Source organism: Neofelis nebulosa, chromosome 3 (genome assembly GCF_028018385.1).
Source record: "Neofelis nebulosa isolate mNeoNeb1 chromosome 3, mNeoNeb1.pri, whole genome shotgun sequence".
NCBI classification, from domain to species: domain Eukaryota; kingdom Metazoa; phylum Chordata; class Mammalia; order Carnivora; family Felidae; genus Neofelis; species Neofelis nebulosa.
This window is the reverse complement of record NC_080784.1, coordinates 186,379,282-186,401,547: the sequence shown is the minus strand read 5'-3', so window position 1 is coordinate 186,401,547 and position 22,266 is coordinate 186,379,282. Positions and strand designations below refer to the sequence as shown.

The window sequence follows — 22,266 nt, the reverse complement described above, 5'->3', positions numbered from 1 at the left end:
GATGAGATCAAACCTTTAGTAGGCATTTAATAAGTAAATGTTTGTTGTGGTTGTGGTTATTACACGGAAATATTTGGCTTAAATAACATAATCTCTTGTCAAGGGCTGAAAATCTAGTATATGAGATGAAAAGACACTTAAATCATTGTAATGTAAGGCAAGAGGTGACAAAGGCTATAATCAGTATTCGCAAAAAGTCCAACGGGAGCTATGGTAGATTAAAGGTAATTGCAAATTCCTCAACAGTGTCCCCACTGACAGCCAGACCCCCCTTGAAATTGGTCTGGTGCATGACCTGGTCTTTGGCCAATACGATGCAGGGGAAATGACTCTGGGCGCCTTCCAAATCTAAACCATCAGAAGACATATGGCTTCCTCCAGGTTTTCTTGGTGTACTGCTTCTTGGAGCAGAGCTTCCACACTAGCGATGTCACTAATGGGTGCTCCAGGCAACATCTCCATCTGAGCACCAACTTTTAGCCATGGGAGTGAACCATCTTGCGTGGTTCAGTCCAGTTAAGCTTCCAGATGACTTCAGCCATCCCAGTGCCCAACCACATCTTGTGAGGCAGAATGCCTAGTAAATCCATGGATTTTCTAAGTGATAGTAAATTATCGCTTTTAATTTTTAAGCACTAAGTTTGGGGTAGTTATATGGCCAAAAACAATCCAAACAGGAGTTCAGGAGAGAAGAGTCCATTTCAGGTCAAGTAATCGTGGAAACTTTCCCAGAAGAAATGGGATTTGAGATATTCTTGGGGGGAAGGATGGTGACAAGAGGCTCTTAGGAGAAAGTCATTCTAGAGAGAGGGAAGAAACAGAGTAGAGGAAGAAAGAAAAGCTAAAAGGGGTGTTCAGGGTAAAATCATGCATGACAGCTTTGGGGACAGCCTCACTTTTTTGACAGAAAGGAAAAGTCATCCTGCTCTTCTGAGTAAATGGGCTCTATGGGAAACAATGGGGGCTCTATGGGTAAGGGAGACAGGAATTTATGGAAGAATGGAAACCACAGAGCAGCGGGACTTGCCAGAAGGCACTGGAGTTGGAAGGTTGCTAGAGACCCCCAAGTTCTCCCCATCACACACACAGTAATAGTTTAATGTCCTTCGAGGCCTGGGAGGTCCATGGCATGGTGCTCTCGCCCAACCACCTTGATGACCTAATTTTCCTTCCCTGTCTCCTCACACAGTTCCCCCTTCTCTTCATTCGGGTTTCTGTCACCTTCTCAAAGAGGCCTTCTTTGACATCTAAGTAAAAATAGTTGCCCCTACACACAGTACCCTTACCAGCTCTATTTTTCTTCCCAGCACTCATTCATTCATTCATTCATTTGCTTTATTTATTTATTTACTTACTTCTGGAATGTCTCTGTAGTTTCTTTTAATCTGGAGTAATCTCTCCCCCAGCTTTTTGGTATAACACAAATTTCTTTAACAGATATTATATTCTAGAGTAGTTTCAGGTTGCAGCAAAATTGAGCAGGAAGTACAGAGAGTTTCCGCAAACCTCCTGCCCCTATACATGCACAGCCTCCTTCATGGTCAACATCTTCCACCAATATAGTACATTTGTTATCATCTAGGAACTTACATCGACGTGTCGTTATCTCTAAAGTCCATAGCGTACATTAGGGTTCACTCTTGGTGTGATATATTCCATGAGTTAGGACAAATATATAACGACAAGTATCTATCATTATGGTATTTTACAGAGTATTTTCACTGCCTAAACCTCCTCTGTGCTCTGTCTATTCATCCTTCCCTCCTTCCTAACCCCTGGCAGTGACTGATCTTTTCCGGAATGTCATATAGTTGGAACCACCTAGTATGTAGTCTTCTCAGATGGGCTCCTTTCACTTTATAATATGCCCTTAAGTTTCTTCAATATGTCTTTTCATGTCTTGATAGCTCATTCTTCTGGGCACTGAATAATATCCCATCGTCTGGATGGACCACAGTTTATTCATCCATTCACCTACCGAAGGACGTCTTGCTTGCTTCCAAGTTTTGACAATTCTGAACAAAGCTGCTATAAATATCCATGTGCAGGCTTTTGAATGGACATAAGTCTTCAGCTTTTTTTGAGTAAATACCAAGGAGTGTGATTGCTGGATTGTATGGTAAGCGTATGTTTAGTTTTGTAAAAAAAAAAAAAAAAAAAAAATTGCCAAATCGTCCCATGTCTTTTTTAAATCTATTTTTATTGAGGTACAATTGATATGCAACATTACATTTGTTTCAGGTGTACAACGTAATTACTCAATAGTTGTATATCGTATGAAATGATCACCACGGTACGTCTTGTGAACATCCACCACCATGCATAGTGACAATTTTTTTTCTGGTGATGAGAAATTTTAAGATTTACTCTCTTAGCAACTTTCAAATATGCAACTACAGTATTCTTAACTATAGTTGCCATGCTGTACATTATGTACATTACATCCCCATGACTTATTTATTTTATAACTGGAAGTTTGTACCTTTCGACCCCCTTCACCCATTTTGCTCACTCCTAACCACCCACCTCTGGAAACCACTAATCTGTTCTCTGTATCTATGAGATTGTCTTCGTTTTTTGTTTTTTGTTTTTTGTTTTTTTTTATCATTGAGGGCAAAGACTTTGTCTAATGCTTAGAATACAGTCTGGCAGATAGATACTGGATGCTCAACGAAAAATGGTAGAAAACAGTGAATGAGTAAATGGATCCCAGGCAACATTAGGGCTTAAGATAACTTGTTACTTCTCAGCAACAGGGATTTGTGGGTCTTCGTTTGAATTTTCTTCCAACGTTCTCTGCTTCCTGCAATTCCCAGGCAATTCTCTCCCCTTCTACTCACCAAGCTCAGCTCTCGCAGCTTCTGCTGATTCATCACCATGACTTACTCACAGCTCCCCCATGCTGCTACTGCCTCTTGTGCATCTGTCCAACTTCTCCTCTCTCTGCCAACCTCCCTACTCTCTCTGACTTTCCAGCTGAAATTCCAGAGGCAGAGAATCTCATCGGGTCAGCCCATTCCCCGCTTAGGCCGAGATTCTGGACCTTTAACTGTGTTCTAGACCATATCCCGTGCTGGCTCGATCAGCTAATGGCCACAGGCGCAGAGCGTAGCAGCCTAGGCATAGAGAACTACTATTTCACTCAGCCGAGGGCACGTGGATGCAGCAGTGGCCGTTAATGACCTGTTGGCCAAAACCTGAGGTCCAGGCTGAGTAATTCATACTTCAGGGAGACGCCGAAGTCTTCTGAGAAGAGCAGTGATGAGCCGGATCTATGTTTTCAGAAGACAGCTTTGGGTATTCCATGAGAAGGACAGTTTGGTGACGCAAGGGGATGGCACCCGTGAGCAAGTTAGGAAGCCATGGCCGGGGCCAGGGTGTGTGTGTGTGTGTAGCTGATAATGCCTCTAACCAAGCCAGCAGTGGTGAGTAGAAGCCGGGAGCAGAAGCAAGTAGGTCCTGAACCTGAGAATGTTGCCCAGCCACATGAGGCTGGAGTTCAGCTGAAAGGCTGGCCTAGACACTAGCTCCGAAAGTTACTGGGGAGGAAGAATTTAACTCTGCCTTTCAAGGTCCTTCTAGCTGGACTAAGAATCAAATTGACATGAGACAGATTAACAGGAGGAAATTGTATTTAGTAGCGTAGTTATGGGGCGTCCACACAGGCACGGAAATCCCAAAGGCAGTGAGGCAATGTGACAGGTAGGAGCTAAGGGGAGGGGTAGGGGTCTGACTTAGACAGAGGCGGACCATTAGCAGGAAGAGAGGAGATCTTTGGAAAACAAAGGTGAACTGTTATGCAGATCAGTTTCTTAGGTAAAGAGGAATCTCTGTTAAGGGCACTCTTCCTGGGACAGGAAGGCAGTTGAAGGGGGAGGTAAAAAACTTTCCTGAATCTACTAGGTTTTGAACGCTTTTTTTTTTTGTACTGTTTATTTATTTTTGAGAGAGAGAGATAGAGCACAAGTGGGGGAGAGGCAGAGAGAGAGGGAGGCAGAGGATCCGAGGCAGGTTCCACGCTGACAGCAGAGAGCCCGATGTGGGGGGCTTGAACTCATGAACCGCGAGCTCATGACCTGAGCCGAAGTCAGACACTTAACTGACTGAGCCACCCAGACACCCTGGAATGCTTTTTTTTTTTTTTTTAATTTGTTTTCTTCAGATTTTATTTTTAAGCAATCTCTATACCTAAAGTGAGGCTCGAACCCACAACCCTGAGATCAAGACTTGCATGCTTACAGACTGAGCCAGCCCAGACAGCCACCCCTGATTGCTTTTAACTCCATGTTCAGGCCCAAGTGGCCCGTCTTGGGGCTGCCTGCCCTTGGCCCCTGCAAAGTCATGAAGGTATTTATTAGTTAAAACTGTGGGGTGCATACTGTGGCAAGAGGTAAGCCAAGACAGATATTTGGGGAGCTCTCTTAGATGTAAAGGACAAAGAAGAAAAACTTGACAAATGATCTAAATCGAAAATATTTATACAGATGAGCAGGCACTCAGAGAGCCGCAGCGTCTGATAAAAGCAGGGAAGTGTTGCCCCTGCTTAGGTTCTTATCCTTACAAGTTCAGGTGCAAAGGATCCTGCATTAGATCCCACCCTATTCCAAACCCCAAGCTTCTAGTCTGACTGTTTTCCCGCAGAAAGCAATGATGCTTTATGAAAATCCACAATATTCTAAAAATACATCAGCTGGGCTGCAGCACCACAATTAGTGAAGCTGCTGTCCCAGGAAACCCTCATCACCATTTTGCTTAGATCAGAGAGCGGATTAACTTTGATGTCTGTCTGAACCCCGTGTGAGACACCCCTGGTGGTCTGCTCCCTGCAAGCATTCAATCTTCACATCCAAGGGAAGAAGGAGAAAGTGCCAGATAGGAGCCCAAACCAATTTTTTTTTTTTTCTCAGTGATTGAGATGAAAATATGCACCCTAGGACTCCTGACATACCTGACTTGCATCCTGCCTCCTTCTATCCTTGAGCTCTCTCCCCCTTTGCACAAATATCTTCCCCCAGATCCAAATTTCCTTTGGCTTTTGCAAACAAGAGCACGGCTAGGAAGCCCCAGGCCCTTTGTCTCTGCCATGTGTTGGAGGTCATTTGCGGGAATTTCTTTGTCGATTAGGGCTTCCGGTGATATGCAACCGAAACAGACTCTGAGTGGACTGAGGTCCAAAGGGAGTTTACTGGAAATACATGGGTGGCCTGTAGAATGTAATGAAGAACCAAGAATCAGACTGCAAGGGGGGGAATACGGGAATTTGTAGGACTACAGGCGAGTGGGACACAATCTCATCGGAACATTTAGCAATGGAAGAAGAAATCTACTGCGACAGTGCCGTCTGTCCCCGTGTCACCATCCTCATGATCCTTATTTCTGGGAGAAAAGGGACAACTGGACCAGGTTGGAATTGTACCCGCATTCAGACAATATGAACTCACTGACTTTGCAAGGCAGTGTAGATTGGTGATAATTGCAGGTCTCTGGAGCCAGCCAGACTGGATTCGAATCCTGGCTCTACTTTAGCGGCTATTGAGCTAGTCATTCTTGCTGTATCCCAGCCTTTCGCTATGCAAATGGAGAATCAGGAGCTATTATTAGGGAAGGCTGAGTGACCAAAAAGCAATTACTATCCACTGCCGCATCTTATCCCTCTAGCAGACTATAGATGCCATGAGGACAACAGACTGTCTTGTTAATTCACTGCTGGCTGCATCCACCAGCATTTGAAATGTGCCTGGAACACAGTGCTTGGCTCAGTAAACCTTTGTCAAATACACAAATGCTGATGCTTCCTTTTTGTGTTCCCAATCAACTGGTGCAGTGCTTTGCTGGAATAGGCACACAATAAGTCTCTGATTGAATCTGTAAGTCAGTGGGGCTCGCAGAAATGGGAAGAACACTGGGACCAAAGAGACGAACCTATATTTGGTAGCAGTCAGCGGCAGGCAAGTGATAAGTAACTAATTTTTGGTATGATGATGCTAATATGATGATTACTGTATTTGGAGATTGTAGGCTGGCTGCTGGTCGGACCAAAACCTTTAGATCAGCATGAGGGGATAGAGAAACGGCCAGGTTACTTTGCCACATCACCCTGGAGTGGGGGACAGCGCGTCTGTCCCACATTAGCCCACCTCTGCCTTGGAGGCACGGCTGGTACCCCATGAGGACATCCTGGCACCCTCCATAATGGCTTTCAGAGGCTCTGTGGGTGGGGCTCGCCCGGCCACCCTGCTCGGCTTCCTCATGGAGACAGCGAGGTCTCACGGAGGAGTCTGTCAGTTTAAGAATCATGAAAACTAAATCCCGGTTCTGGCTCAACTAATGGTGTGTGACCCTAAGACAGGTCTCTGGTCTACAAAATAGGGTAATCCTTGACTTGCAGCTCGTGGAATTGTTAAGCAAATAACATCACACTCGTGGTGAATTCATCTGGAATGCCTTCCGTTGTTAAAAAACAAAACAACAGGGGCTCCTGGGTGGCTCAGTCAGTTAAGTGTCTGACCTCATCTCAGGTCATGATCTCACAGTTTGTGGGTTCGAGCCCCGCATCCGGCTCTGTGTTGACTGCTCAGAGCCTGGAGCCTGCTTGGGATTCTGTGACTCCCTCTCTCTCTACCCGTACCCCACTTACACTCTGTCTCTATCTCTCAAAAAATAAGTAAACGTTAAAAAAACAAACAAACAAACAAACAAACAAAAAAACCTCAAACTGGCTTTAGGGAAGAGGGAACTTCATTGGCTCACGTTACTAAGAAGTCCAAGGGCGCGTCCTTTTCAGGCTCAAATGTAATGTCAGCACCTGATTTCTATCTCCCAGCTCTCCTTGTGCTGTACTGTCCTCATTCTCAGTCTCTGAATGGTGGTGCCCAGTGGCTCCAGCATCGAATCCCAAGTTCAAATCCAGATTTTTAGAAGCTGGATAGACTATGGTTGGCTCAGCTTGGGTCATGTAGCCAGAAGGATGCAACTACATTGGATGATCAGGCCTCCGTCCTGTCCCAGTCAATCTCTGTGGTGTGGAAGCCGGGTCCGGCTTGGTTATATGCTTAACTCTCAGAGCTGGAAAAAATAATTGGAGTGGGGGACAGAGGAAACGCCCTCCTGTACCTCATGGATTGAGAATGGGAGAGGAGTGTTTTGCCAAAAGATATTCCAGTGCTATTAACCGAAAGATAAGTGGATGCTGAATTGCTAAAATGACAAAGGTACACTACACCTGGGGTTTTATATCACGTGATAGCAAGCATGCATCCCAGCTCCTCTCTCTGCTGTGAAGTCTCTGTCCTCACCCTAACAAGCTCTTGCAAGCCCGGGAGGAGCCGCGGCCTCACCCACAGTCATCTGTCTTCCTCTACAGAAGTCCTGCAGCCCGCAAGACGCTATCACTCATTGGCAACAAGCTACGTCGGGTCATTAGTTATCTTTTTATGTATATGTCCTGTCTCTTCACCCACGTGGCAGGATTCCGGAGAGCAAGGGTCACGTCTTACTCATCCTTGTGTCCCTCGTAGCACTTTGCCTGGTGTTTGGGGCATGGCAGATAGTCCATAAATCTGCTGACAGATCGAACACCTGATTTATACGCCTCTGGAACCACAGAGGTAGAACTAGCTTGATTCAAGTACAAAACTAGACAAGAGAGGAAACCGGTGCTCTCCGCACCGTTTCTGAAAGATCGTAGATCTTTTCTGGACTAAATAATACTGCTGGGGTCAGGATGAATATCCTCTTGCTCCCGAGCCCCCAGCTGCTGGTAGCATCCTTATTTATGAGGGCTTGAGGGAAGGCCCAAGGGACCTTCATCTCAGCTGTTCAATACCCCTGGGTAGCTCATATGCCCCCACAGCCCACCCAGAAGGATGAAGGATGGCGATCATAGGAAGGGGAGGACAATGTCTATCCTTAGTGGCCTCCCACCGCAAGCCGCAAGACAGAGCCCCAAGGTCCCATCAGTGGGACTGGCCGCTGGCTCTCTGCCTTGCACTGATCCTATTTGCTCTCCCCATCCTCATTCATAACCCTGACATTCAGCCAGGGGAACAGAGAGAGAGAAGGGGGATGGAAAAACGGGGTCAGAAAACATCTACTTGTAGCTTGGTCATTGAAACAACACTCCTCCCCCACGAGTCTTGGTCCAGAAGCCCCTGTGGGTCCGTTTAGAAGCCCCCTGCAGGCCGTCCTGGGGCAGGTGAATTGCCCCTTTGTGTCTGAATCCTTCAAACCGCCCTCAAGCAGGTCAACTGACTTGTCCAGAGCCTGCAAAATGGGCCTCCTGATAATGAGGATTAAAGGAGGGAGCCACAGAGAGCACGCAGCTCGACACAGAAAGTCACTAAAATCAAATTAAGGGGTGGGGACAATGAGAAAGCGTGACTGGTAAAGGAGGGGGTGATAAAGGAGGTCAGGAGAATGGTGGGTAGAGCGGCTGAGGGACAGGGGCGGCCAGAACAGGGCCCACGGGACCCAGCCATGCAAAAAGTCCGCTCACCCCTTGGAGGGAGCGCCCCTGACTGGGTGCGCGACTCCGAGGCCCCGCCCCGGGCTGGCCCCACCCAGGCACTGGGGTCCCGCCCCCTAGCCCCACCTCTGTCCTACTGCACCCCGCCCCTCACCCTAGCCCCGCCTCCAAGGCCCGGAAGCGAAAATCGTTCCGCCTCTTCCGAGCGGGGTCATGGCCAGGGCGCCGCGAGCGCGGACAGCCTGCGTGTGGGGCTCTCAGCGGGTCGGGGTGGTCCCCCGCCCGGCGCCATGTCCCGGAACCTGCGCACCGCGCTCATCTTCGGCGGCTTCATCTCCCTGATCGGCGCCGCCTTCTACCCTATCTACTTCCGGCCCCTAATGCGGCTGGAGGAGTACCGTGAGTGACCCGTGACCCCGCGCGGCGGCCTGGTCTCAGTAACAACCCCCCTCCGCCCCCCACCCCCCCCCCGACCCCCCCAGCCCGCACCTGTACCTGGGGCGGTGGAGAGAGCTTGGCTCGGGAGTGAGGCAGGCCCGGGTTCGAATCCTGCCGTGTGCGGCTCTGTGACCGTGGACAAGTGACCTAATCTCTCATACTCTCAGCATCCTCCTCTATAAATGGCTGTTTGTAATAGCTAAAACAAAAACCGTTTAGCCTCCACTGAGACTCCAAAGTGGTAATGAAAGCAGTCTGCACATAGTAGGTTGACACCAAATACTAGTTCACGCGCACAGGTAACGTTCGCTGAACGCTTACTGTGTGTCACATTAGGCACACATTGGATCTTTTAATGTCCACAGCCTCACTTTGAGGTAGGTATTAAAGCCCGTTTTACAGGTGGGAAAACTGAGGCTCCGAGAGGTTGTATAACAGGCCCAAGGTCACATAGCTAATATGTTGCAAGGCAGATATTCCAATCCTGGCCTGTGTCTCCAGGGCTTCTCCCGCACGCGGAAACTGGGAATGGTGATATTGGAGGGAGGCAGATGGAACCCTAATCATCGTGAGCTTGAAGGTGTTTTTATTGCACTTCATTTCCATTCCCAGAGATGCCTTTGAACGGAAATGTTTCGAACCTAAACCCTTAACCTGGGTTTTTGAATTTTTCCTCTCTTTTTTTCCCTCAACTCTTTTTTCAGATTCTGCTGTCTTCCTTCATTTTAAGTGGGTTGCTCACATGACAATGGTGAATATCCTGGGAGTAATTTTCCTCCTTAATCATTCAAGTTCTATCATTCTAAAAGCCAAACTCTCCTTCCTTGAGACCTATACCTCAGCAAGGATTAGCACTTTGATACATCTGAAACCATCTGTCAGGGAGAAAATATTAGGCATTAGAGGCTCATTTTGTTCTCCAGGAAACCTGAATCATCTTGAAGATGGAAGAAGGCCAACCCTGCCCCTGGAGAATATTAGCGGAGGCTGAAAGCTTGGCGATTTGAAGGCAAAAGCTCCGTATAAATGCTCTGCCCATTACAAATGCTACAACATTTGGTTTCTGGAGGCAGAGCGTTTTTAAGTACGCACTCACATTTCCTTGTAGCTTCTTTTCATCAGGCAGGATTGAAATGGCCTCTGTGCATTCTGCCTTCCAGCCTGTGTCCAGGCACCCTGCGTCGGGGTAAACACAGGGCTGTGTGAAGCCCTGCATAATCTCGTTCCATCATCCTTCCTGCCTGGATGTCTGCCCTGGGCTGTTTTATTAGGGCATCGAGCGTGGGACAAGGGGTCCTGCGATGGAGCCCACTAGAAAAGTTTCAGTTAGGAAGACTAAAGCAGTGGCTCTCAGCTGGGGATGGTTTTGTCCCCCAGGGGACATTTGGTTCTTTCTGGAGACATTTGTGCTTGTCACAACTGGGGGTGGAGTGGGGTGGTGTGAGGGAGCTACTGGCATCTAGTGGATAGAGGCCAGGGATGCTGCTAAACTTTCTGCAGTGCACAGGACAGGGCCCCGTGACAGAGAATTGCCCCGCCCCAAATGTGCATGGTGCAGAGGTTGAGAAATGCTCATCTAGATCAGATTCAAAAGGTGTGAGTTTGTGCCGTGTAACCCAACACCGCCTCATAGGGATACCCTAGAATCTATGTTTGTCTGAGGTGCTTGAGACAGAAAATCAGGCCTTGTAGGCGAACGTTGAGAGAGCGTGGCTACAATATCTGCATTTTAACTGGAAAGCAGTCAACGCCTGCCCACTTTTCTGGTTCAATTTTAATTAATGTGGCCAACTCTTCTCTAAGAGTCCTAGTTGATTCTTTAAACAAGTAAATAATACGAGACAGCTAGTATTTATTGAAAATTTAGTATCTGTCCGCCTCTCTTCCAGGCACTTCATACATATTAACCCATCTAGTTTCCATTTGTTGCAGCTGCTGTGTGATCATCACTCCCATTTTGTATGTGGACAGTGTGCGGTATGGGACAGTTAAGTGACTTGCGCAAGGACCCAGAGTGGATGAGTCAGAACTGGGGTTGGAACCAGTGCACTTAGTCGACCCACCACCATACTGTCTCTGGGGGGAGGTGGGGGGCGGGGGGTTTGTCGGGGGAGGAAGGCAGGTGAGGGTCTAAATCCCTTACTAGATGAGAATCTTAAGGTAAGTTACTTAACCTCCCAGAGCCCAGCCCGTGTCTTCCTCTGGAGCACTGGAGTTAACAGGACTGAGTTTACAGGTTTGGGGATGTATTAGATGAGATAACAGGTGTGGAAACACCTAGTATAGTATTATAGTAGGTATCCCATAAAAATGTTGAAAAAATAAGGAGCCACAGGGCAGGGATATGAGACAAGGAGAGACTGCTGGCTGACCGGGCAGTAAACTGGGGCCCAGGAAGGTGAGGTGTCGGTGACCGGGCCGTGGGAACCTGGCGCATCTGCAACTCATTTCAGCACCTTGAACGTGCATTCAGTTAGCTCCTTTTGCATTTTTTATAACATGGCTTTTAGCACTTACCGTGTACTGGGTACTGTGTCAGGTGCCCGTGTACATGACTGCACAAGATGGGCAGAGACTTCTCTCCACCTCCGTGTTCCCACCCTCATCCAACCCACTTCCCTCGCCCTCTCCTTGGACTTTGAGCTGGTCTCCCTGCCTCCTCGGGGCCCCAACTACTACTCCTTCTGTACCCAGCAGCCCCAGTAGTCTTTCTGGTTGCTCTTTTGTGGCTGATTTCTATTTGATTTGCATTTGTGGTTAAAGAACAAGGACTGTATGATTTTGATTCTTTGATATTAGTTACGATTTGCTTTGTGGCTTAATACAGGTCAATTTTTGCCAATGTTCCCTGTGTGCTTTAAGTGAGGATGTCATCTCGTTGTTTATGGAGTTCTGTGTGTGTCGATTACAGATCAAGCTTTTTAATTCTGTGACTTAGGTATCTTGAGGCCATTTTATTAGGTGCACACAATATAGAATACTCTGGAGACTTTCTTTCCAAGTATCATTACGTAAAGGGACCTCTTTATCCCTGCTATTCCTCACCAGCTGTATTTGGCCAATATTATAGTTACCAGCATTGTTTTGGTTAGTGTTTTCCTGGTATATATATCCTGTTATCTTCAGCCTCTGTTTGTCTTTAAATCTCATAACCAGCCTAAACTGGAATTTTAAATTCAGTCTGATAATCCTTTTTAACTGTTAGACTGAGCTTATCTTCATTTATGTTTACTGATGTATTTATATTTGTTTGCCTTCTTTATGTTGTGTTTTCTATTCTTCTTTTTCTATAACTCCTTTATTTTCTCCTTTTCTGCCTTTGAGTTTTCATTTTCTCCTCTTCTATTCTTTTGAAAGTTTTACATTCTTTTGTGATTAAACTTTAAAGTTAGTCAATATCTTTATCCTCCTATGAAATATACAAAGACCTTAGAACGCCTCTCCCTGCCCCACACGCCCGGCCTGCCATGTGTTATTACTACTCCCCAGGCACTTAGGACTTTCAGAGTTTTGTACAGTCACGGATTGTTTCTCCTTGCCCACATGCTTCACTCACCGAGCCCTACATCTCACTCTTTTCTAGTGTCAGTTTTCTTCATCCTGAGGTACACCTGATAATATTTCTTTCATGAGCATTTGCAACCGGGAAGATTCATTCTGTTTGTCAGAACATGTCTGAACTCCGGTTTTCCCTGTGGCTGTTGGAAAGCCTGTCTCCATGCCATTTGTTCCTTGAATTTGATCATCTTGCTTGCTGGATTAAAATAGTTCCACAGCTCTCTGCTGTCCCCAGCGTCTAGCCAGCGAAGCTCATGGAAGTATTTTAATCAGGAGGGTGAGGTGATCAGATTTCACTGTCACTCTGGGTCAAGGCTGGAAACAAGAAGGCCTTTTACAGGAAAGCTGTTCTGAGAGTAGGGGGAGGTGACTGGAGCCTGAACCAGAGGAGTGGTGTGGGACCGGAGACAAGTACTGAGTTTGGGGGCTGTGCCTAAGAAGTAAACCCTCCAGGGTGAGGGAGGAGACAAGGGAGAATGACACTTAATTTCCAGGCCCCGGCAGCTGAGGAGATGGTGGGTCGTTAACTAAGAAACTTGAGAAGGAATTGGTTTGGGGAGAGGATGAGCGAGCTCAATTTTGGACGTATTGAGTTTTGAGGGTGTGGATGTGCTCTTGGAGATTCCCCGCAGGTAGCGGGGTGTGCTAGTCTGAACTGAGGCACTGGCCCTGGGTTGGAGCTGGATGGGGCAGTGGATCAGCACCGGCTGGGAGTCAGAGTCATTGCAGGTAAGGGCTTCCAGGCGGCACTGAGGGACTGAAAGAGATGAGCTGGCCTAGGACAGCACACGGCATTGCGTGAACACGGTTGACATCCGGCGTGGTGAACACAGTATTTGCAGAGCAAGTGGTCAGAAGAAAGAGAGCCTTCAAAGGAGACTGAGAAGGAACAGTCAGAGCAAGAGGATTGAAACCAGCAGAGGCTGTGGGGTCACAAGTCCCGAGAAGACAACTAATTCTTCATGAGAAGGGGGATGGTCAGCAGGGTCAGGCTTCCCGGAGGCAGAAAGAGAAGAAGTGAAAATCCTCATTAGATTGATGAAAAAGAAGGTGAAGACCGTAGGTTTTCTTGTTGAGGATGCTCTCAGTGGTTTGGTAGTCGTCAGAGAGCAGGCTACAGCGGACGGAGGAGCGAATAGTGTGTTAAATTGACTAAAGATGTTCGCACAGCGAGGAGAATGCTATATTTGCAGCAGGTCAGGGGGTCTAGGCAGAGTTTTGTTTCAGGGAGAGATGGGACAGCCAAGAGGTGAGGTCTCTGATCAAAGAAAGATGAAGATAATCCGTAGAGTGACAGGTGGTAGGGGGTCTTGAGATCAGATGGAGGAGAGCCTTGGACCAAAGGCAGGACACCCCTTGCACCGGCTCAGGAGGGAGGGCAGGTATGGATGCAGCGAAATATAGGTTTGTTGTTGGGAAGTTGTGGGCACTTCTGGGTGATGACTTCTGTCCTCTTTGTAACGCGGCAAGTCCGGTTATCGGTGAGTGAGAGGCACCACCCGCAGCCAGACTCGCTCGCTCTTCAAACACTGCCTTTCCTGAGCTTCTGTGACCACCCCCTCTGCCAGTCATCTTGCCTTTGCTCTTTCGCTCCTGCCTTTCAGCCACTCCTTCTTAGCCTCTCTTGGTGGGTCTTCCTCTTCTGACCACCTTTCCTCCATTTATATTCCCCAGGACTCTGGGCAGATGGGGGGGAAGGGCAGCGCAGTTCTTGGAAGGTCAGGGCAAGGTAGGCCACACATCCAGTCCTTGAAAAGCGGGGCCAGTGGCTGGCAAGGGAAGAGCCCACACCACGGAGGGCCCGAGTATCGAGTCAGTGCCGGCCCTTCAGCTGGGCCAGCCTGACCAGTGGTGGCCAGCCTGGGTGGGCAGAGACCCCACCCCGTAAGCTACTGGAATGAGCCTTGACGCAGCAGAAAAGAAGAGGAAGGCTGCTTAGATAAAATAAAGTCAAGGCGATCGCCCAGGCTTTCAAAGCCGGCAACCCACTCTCACAAGACCGCCTTGTTGGGTTTCATGTTGACATTCAGCATGGTCTGCAGCTCTTTCACTGACTCAGCCGGACTTTGCTGAGTGTCACACGGATTACAAGGTCAGTGCTACACGTGACACTTCCGTACAAAATGAGCACTGGGGAGTCGGCATTGGCATTGGCAGTCAGCGATCTCAAAGCAGAAGTATGGGGCCGGTTCTGTTGTACTTCCGGAGGGAGTCCCAGATGATGCTTTTTAGCTCTCAGCCTGCTGGCACGGCATGGTTTATTCGAGGAGCCCACGTTTCGGGGAGAGTACAGCTGCTGTAGCTAGGGCCTCATCTGGCTTTGCGTCCTAGAGCTAGACCGTGATCCTGAACGTGGCCTTTTAAAAGTAACATGCACTTCATACTCGCCTGTGAAATGAGACAGAATAGGATCATTTTCTGTGATCCTGTTCGTTTTTAACTTTACTTAGATGTGCAGAAGCATAAAATCGTAGAGTTCTGCCAGAAACCCTGTGCTCAGTCTCCTCGTTTAGGTGACTTGTCCAAGGTCACTTGGCACATTGATTGCTGGGTGGACTCTAGACTCTGACTCTCTGACCGTGGCTGCCGCTTAACGATGCCTGTTTCACGTGCCTTTAAGACAGAAAAGAGTGCTTCCTAGCAGAGGGAAAGGTTGCAGAATTGCTGTGAGACCTCACTTCCCTACCACCTGGCCGGTTCTTGTATTGCTGTACCTTCTGCCCCAACTGAAGTATGTTATGTAGAGTCGGAACAGGGTTGTAAGTAATCACTTGTTCCAGAAATAATTCTTACCTCGGAAGGGCATTTTCCCTATGATATGCCAGGTACTAGAATACACTTTTTTTTAAATTTTTTTTTACGTTTATTTATTTTTGAGAGAGAGAGAAAGAGAGAGACAGAGTGCAAGTGGGGAAGGGTCAGAGAGAGAGAGGGAGACACAGAATCCAAAGCAGCGTCCAGGCTCCAAGCTGTCAGCACAGAGCCCGACGTGGGGCTCGAACTCACAAACTATGAGATCGTGACCTGAGCAAAGTTGGACGCTTAACCAACTGAGCCACCCAGGCGCTCCTGGAATACGCTTTTTATTTCTCTCACCATAGAGTCAAATGCAGTGCAGACAGACTAAGGTGTTATTTTCCAACCAGCATTACAAAGCTCCCTGGGTTCAACCAGACTGTCTGGTGAGGAAATAAAAGTGTTTATAGTGTTGGGAGGAGTCAGTCCTTCCAGCGGCCGTTTGGTCCCCCTCAGCCTCTGGTTCACACTTGCCACCATGGCCATTTTTTTTTTTTTTTTTAAGTTTATCTAGTTTTTGAGTGAGAGAGTGAGAGAGAGAGCGTGCATGAGTCGGGGAAGGACAGAGAGAGAGAGGGGACGGAGGATCCAAAGCAGGTTCTGCACTGACAGTGGAGAGCCCGACGTGGGGCTCAAACTACAAGCCGTGAGATCATGACCATTTGGTCCCCCTCCACCACTAGTTCAGTGGGGCACCAGAGCACATCCAGGCCCGGACTACCCCACAGGCAGCTGGAGTGCAGAATGCAAACACTGAAAACGTAATTTTTAAATTTTTTATTTGCTATTTTAAAAAAAAGATACTTTGAAGTAATCGTAATGGCCCAGTCATAAGGAAGTGTAAGGACTTCCTAAAAACTTGTTTTGCAGTTGAATATTTTAGTTATTAAAAAAAAAAATTCCAACCAACAGCAAAGACCTAAGAATAGTATGATAAATCCCTGTATCTTCATCACCTAGATTTGCCAGTTAACATTTGGCCGCATTTGCTCCCCCCCCTTCCCGCCCCATATATTATATTACAGATCTATACATTCATGCATACATACATATATGCACATAATTACATCTACATATAATTATTACTATTGTTTTGCTGAACCCTTTGAGAGTAAGTTTCAGGACATTGTGAGTTTTCATCCCCCAACACTTCCGCATGTATTTCCTAAGAACAAGGGCATTCTCTTACATAACCACAATGCAGTTATCCAGGCCAGGAAATTTAATATTGACACAATGCTACTATCTCATATATGGTCCATATTCAAATGTTGCCATTTGTCCGATTACTTCAGGTTTCGAGTTGCGTTTAGTTTTAACCGTCTGTTGCCAAGGGGAGACAGGGAGGCGGCGTCCTGAGTCTGTTTTCTCACTGGGCACGGCTCCCAGGTCCTCTTCTGCACCTGCTTTTCAGCTTCTAGCTGCTGGCCCATCCCTCGGGCACCCTTGACCCTTATCAGGGGGTGCTTGGGAACACTCTTCTTTGTTGCTTCCTTGTGAATAAATAAAGTAACAAGTCACAGAGTGGAGCTGTTTCACAGTGTGGCCATTCAATAGAAAGATACATGTTTCACTTTCAAAGACTTAAAAATCATTAGGTGGATTCTGTCACTACACTACCATAATCAGCCTGTCCACATGCATTACCAGTTTTCATAATAATGCTTGGCCCTTTGACTGGAGATAATGATCCTCAATTAAAACTACAAATCAAACCACTGCCTTAGCACCAGGGGGCAGAGTCGGGCTTGCTGAGACACTAGAGTGAGGACTTTTCTAACTGACATTGCAAAGCTCCAGGCCCAGTATTACATATTTGCGTCTTAATCATTTCACTCCTGATAGAAACATGCTCTCTACTGAAAAGTCAGTAATTAGCTTATCCTGATTTGTTCACATGGTTAAAGCCCTGACTTCTGCATTGCCCTTTTCCTGAGGTTCATAGACCCTTGCCGTTTCTCTTAATGGTGGCAAAATAGAAACTTAGCGTCAACTTCAGCAACGTGGACTTCTAAATCCTGAGGGACCAGTTTGTTTTCCTTTTAGCGTATTCCGCATTCACAGATTTTAAAGTGTCTTTGTGTCATATCATGAATTTATATAAGACTGCTTTGGCTTTAGAGTATAAAACACTAATGGATTAAAGAAAACCAGGGGATGTAGATAGGATGCTAATACCGGTTATCACTTGGTAGGAACTAGTTCAGCAAATCGGTTTAAATTGCCTGTCCAAGCCAAAAAAAACGAGGTGGTTGCATAAGGACAAGGATTATAAAGAGATTATGGTCTATTTTAAATAAATCCTTAGCCTCTCTCCAGCCTCATTAGCAATTAGCAAGAAGGTGTGAAGACAGGGATTCCGCTCTCTTCACTTGGTTCTCCATTGCATTGTAAGAGATTAGGACACAATTAGACATTCTGTCCTTGTTACCAAAAGTCAACTTCCTTTGGTGCTTGGCAGTCTGCCAGTGTCTTCGGCTCCGCGGTACCTGCCTCTTGGAGAATGTGTTCAGTATACCAGGATGTCTGATTTTCTTAAATCTATGGCTAGAAAGCTTTCTGGCAGGTGATCTTTTTTTTTTTTTTAAGAGCCACCTCTTTCATAATACTGGCAAATGGACCTTTTAGGTGTGGACAGTTGTATCTGTTTTTGTTCCTGGCCCAGATGACAGTGTCGTCTTTTACTAGTTGGCATTTTCTAAGAGCATCTTTGAGACACATCCGCACTTTGAGAACTTACATGTTGACAATACGGTAGGGCTCAACGCTACAGGAGTTTAATGTCTTAGGAAATGAGATCGCCTTTTGTGTTGTTATTTTAGAAAACCTGACACTTGAGAGGCTCCGTTGTCCGCCCTTTGGCCTATCTTGGTCCGGAGGGTCTTGGTTGCCACTTACCTGCGACTTTTCAGAGAGGCCCGGGGAAACCATTGGGCCGTTGTCTGTAATGGCCTTCATTATGCTACGTCTTCCCTCCGTCTCCCTTAGAATTAGATATCAAGATTCACATGATCCCTGTTGGCCAGTATTTTATTTGCCAAAGCAAAACTTAACATTGATAAAACTATCAGGTAGGTCACTTAGGATTGACTTTCTGTCACATCACTGGAGAAGCAGGTTCAATGGATATTCGATTTGGCAAATCCCTGTTCCTTGTACCTTCGTGCTTCTTGTAACATGAGAATCCAGAGGCCAGAATAAAGAAAGCAGCCTAATATTAAATAAGAGCTAAATGTGGATTTCAAGAAACACTGTCAGCCTGATTAAAACAAAGGTCTGATTACAGCGTTTAATTACTGTAATTTAGTAGTAAACATCCTTTGGCTCCGAGTCTTTCCCCCGAAAAGCCGCCATTTGTTTGTCAAGATACTTAAAATAATAAGTCTTTGTTTTCACAGACCTTGGGTTTATTCTAAACCACTTAGAAAGATGTGTCAGAGCGCTTGAAGCCCACAGACATAAAATGCCCAGTTTTTCTTGGCCCTTGCCTGTTGGGCATCTCCAAAGAGGTGGGCTAAAGCTGCCAGAGCTGAACCTCGCTTCCTAATTGGCACAGCACCTGCAATCAATTAGGGAAGCTTCAATTATCCAAACCGAAGCCACCCACCCAAAGATTAATTTTCTGCTCTATTTCCTATCAAAAACATAGCATATTTAGCTCTGGGTCTAGTCCTTCGGCAGAGCGCGTTTGAGACATAGAAACTACATCGTTTTCTTGTTAATTGTACTTGTTCCTTCAATTCAGCAGCCTTCCCCTCATAATATCCCACCCACTAGCTCTTTCAGAATTGTTCTTTTTCTGTTGTTTTGTTGCCTTTCCAAAATGCTGAGATCACCGAGAAAAGCTGTTAGTTGGGAGCTTTTTTTTTGAAGTATGGCTCTCTTTTCCTTTATTGAAAATAGCCAGTCTTTCTGCTCTATAGCATTGAACTTCCATCACGTAAAAGCTGTAAGTTCTGGGGTCTCTGAATTCAGTAGCACTCATGTATATTGTTTCCGAATTGTCCCATGCATGTCATTGTCCCATATAAATAGAAAGATTTCTACCACCATGGTCCACCCACATCTACCTACCTACCTACCTTTCCCTCCCTCTTTCTTTCTTTCTTTCTTTCTTTCTTTCTTTCTTTCTTTCTTTCTTTCTTATTTATTTATTTTTGAGAGAGAGGGAGAGAGCAAATGTGAGCAGGGGAGGGGCAGAGAGAGGGAGACAGAGTATCCCTAGCAGTCTCCGCCCTGTCAGCACAGAGCCTGACTCGGGGCTCAAACTCATGAACTGTGTGTGAGATCATGGCCTGAGTCAAAATCAAGAGTCAGACACTTAACTGACTGAGCCACCCAGGGCCCCTCACCATCCCCCCCCCCCCCACCTTTCTAAAGAGCAGTTTTTCTTCTGTGTTTTTTAGAGAAAGAGCAAGCCATAAATCGAGCCGGTATCGTTCAAGAAGATATACAGCCACCAGGTAAACTTAAAGCAAAATCTCATTTTACCACTGTGGGGGGGGGGGGGGTGCTAGATGGTGATTGTGCTGTTCCTTGCACACCCGTGGCTGTTCTATGGGTGCACCCCAAGACTTCATTTTAATATTTCACCCCAGAATGTTTTTTGTAAGTTTGCACGTTCCCTCTTTTGCATTTGATAAGTAGGCATGAAAACCTCACAAGTGTGCGATTGAATACCAAGTGTGAATAGCTGTTCTGCAGGCTTATTTCCAAGCACCTAGTTAAACACTAGCCTCACGGGAAAAGGCTGTTTGCTTGTGAACTGTTTTAATTGATACAGAATTCTGCTTTATACAGAGGCTCAAAAGCTCCCTTTGTGGCTGACTAGTTAGTTACATTCAGATGATCCAAGTTGAGTGAGAATGAGAAGTTTCCAGTTTCTTAACTAAAACTCTTGTAATCTGTGGCAGCGTTCTTTTTTTTTAATTTTTTGTTTAGTTTTTGTTAACTAGGCCAGATACGTAGCTTCCTGTTGTGTGGCCATTTCTGAGCCATTTTGAAATCTGTCATGGCGGCCATGGCCTCCCAGCCGTCACTTTCCAGGACTCTGGCAGCTTACCCGCACTGTCTCAAACTATGTGGGAGTTGCACGACTCAATTCTGATGTCATTTCACTTGTTTGCCGTTGAGGGAAGTGGTAGAAAGTTTAAAACGAATCCTGTTTTGATTCATGTTTCTTTCTCTAGGGTTAAAAGTGTGGTCTGATCCATTTGGCAGGAAATGAGAAGGCTATCAGCACCTCAATTATGAAAGACATCTTCTTGCTTTCGATTCTGCAGCAAGCACAATAAATGGCCTCGCTACAGAACGATGGCTGGAGAAGAAAAGTCTGTAAGGCTGAAAATAAGAGCACTGTGCACAAGGATTAATATTTCCCTTCTTAGGTATCAAAAGAACCCTGGAGCAAATCACACCATTAGGGAGGTTTTCATGATTCGCTTTACTTTCTAAAAATGAAGCTGTCTCACCCAGCTGTGTTTGGAGGAGTTCTACTTATTATTCAGTCTCTGCTGCTCTCCCAGCCGAGCTGTGATGTGAATGCAAGCAGCCAGTAGACTCGGGAAGGTCCTAGTCTGTGTTGCCATTTCCCAAATAGGAAATTTCAGTGGAACGCCACCGTGCTGAGCAGCCCCATGGGGCTCTTTGAAAATGGGCAAGTTGATAAAACTCTTTGAGGACAAGGTGCACTGTACTCTTGAAGAATAACCAGTTCAGCTTAACCGTCTTGTCGGAGGCTGCCTCGTGTTGGGGTAGAAATCCGTGTTGAATTAACAGAAGTGAGAATGTGTGTATTAAAATGGATCTATTCTTAATTCACAATGGTGTAGGTTTTGTGTTTTGTTTTTTTTTTTTGAAAATCCTTTATCAACTCCGTAAGTTACACTAAGAAGCCCTGTTTGGCTGGACGGTGTTTGACTAGATGTTCGGCGGCATGGCATTTGTTGTGTCTACAGGTAAACATTTTCAAGGTAAATAGCACATTTGTTGACACAGGTGACTTGTTGCTCACGGTGTCCTACCAGGGACCCCACCAGGTGCTGCAGAGGGGAGGGTGAGTATACCTTTGTCCCTCTGGTGCTCGGCCTGGCCCCTTACTAGATTATACGCCTTTGAAGAGATACCTCTTTTTCACCTTCAGGTTTCTCAGAGTGCCTTGCACATTACCGTAGGTTCTCCTTGGACGAGCTGCCTGATGACGTAATTTTATTACTGTGAGCTGGGAGTTTGCATAATAGACAGCAGACGCAGTTAGGAAATTATCGTCAAAACGAAATCGGATTGATAGTTCCAAAACCAAAGTCATCATTTTTTGGGTAGACATTCCCTAACCTTTAATTGACTTCTGGTTAATGACCCAATGAAAGAAGTTGACTCGTTCAGGGTACTTTTGGCCACTGTTTCCCTTGGAGGGGGCATCAGGAAGTTGTGTAACCTGAAGCCAGGCACTCTGTGGGTGCTTAATTGAGATTTCTTTATGACTGAGGCGAGTGCGTGTGCCATGTGCTCTGGAAGATGTAGCGAACTCTGGGGCCGTGATTGCCTGTTTGTCAGATGGAACAGACTGCGTTTTGTCTCTTGAGTGGGATCTTCGTCCTGGCCTTGACACTGCCCTGGGTACACCTCTCCGCAGAGATAAAGGGGCTCTCTGTCCCACTGAGCTGCCTTGATGTTTATAAAAGGATCAGTCTACGCGTTGTCCGAGGTGTCCCATCGGACTCTGCTGCCCATGCTTAGCAAACGGCGGGTCGGGTCGTAAGAGAGGCTGTTCTTGAGGATGGACTCCGGGCCTTGGGGTTCAGCCACGTGGTTCCTGCGTGTGCCTCGGGACAGTAAGGAAAGCCTTCGGAAGTGGGGATCTTGGTCAGATACAATTAGGAAACACAGAGTTAAAGTGAGTTAGGCTTATTTGCTTCTAATTTGGTGATTTCCAAGAGAGGCTTACCGTTTCCCAAATGTATTTGATCACAAAATATTTTTCACGGATTATCTTTTGGGGCTAGTGACCA

At 46.5% G+C, this 22,266-nt stretch overlaps 1 protein-coding gene across 2 annotated transcripts; it reads left to right on the top strand.

Moving 5' to 3' along the window:
- Positions 1-8,646: 8,646 nt before the first annotated feature.
- SMIM20 (small integral membrane protein 20) lies at positions 8,647-21,079 on the top strand. 2 transcript variants are annotated; one of them, XM_058722923.1, is made up of 4 exons: positions 8,647-8,863; positions 9,607-9,653; positions 19,663-19,719; positions 20,446-21,079. In XM_058722923.1, exons 1-3 carry the CDS (start codon positions 8,755-8,757, stop codon positions 19,678-19,680), a joined length of 174 nt encoding a protein of 57 aa, XP_058578906.1. In that variant the 5' UTR covers positions 8,647-8,754; the 3' UTR covers positions 19,681-19,719; positions 20,446-21,079. The 2 variants fall into 2 exon arrangements, with proteins under 2 accessions (XP_058578906.1, XP_058578905.1); XM_058722922.1 differs by lacking the exon at positions 9,607-9,653 and having other exon boundaries at positions 8,652-8,863.
- Positions 21,080-22,266: the final 1,187 nt, after the last annotated feature.

Bases quoted from the DNA above. Each gene is read 5' to 3' on its own strand.
- SMIM20 (XM_058722922.1), top strand. From the start codon at position 8,755: ATGTCCCGGAACCTGCGCACCGCGCTCATCTTCGGCGGCTTCATCTCC. The intron at 8,864-19,662 runs GTGAGTGACCCG...TGTGTTTTTTAG, and splicing joins AATGCGGCTGGAGGAGTACC to AGAAAGAGCAAGCCATAAAT. The intron at 19,720-20,445 runs GTAAACTTAAAG...TTCTTTCTCTAG, and splicing joins AGAAGATATACAGCCACCAG to GGTTAAAAGTGTGGTCTGAT.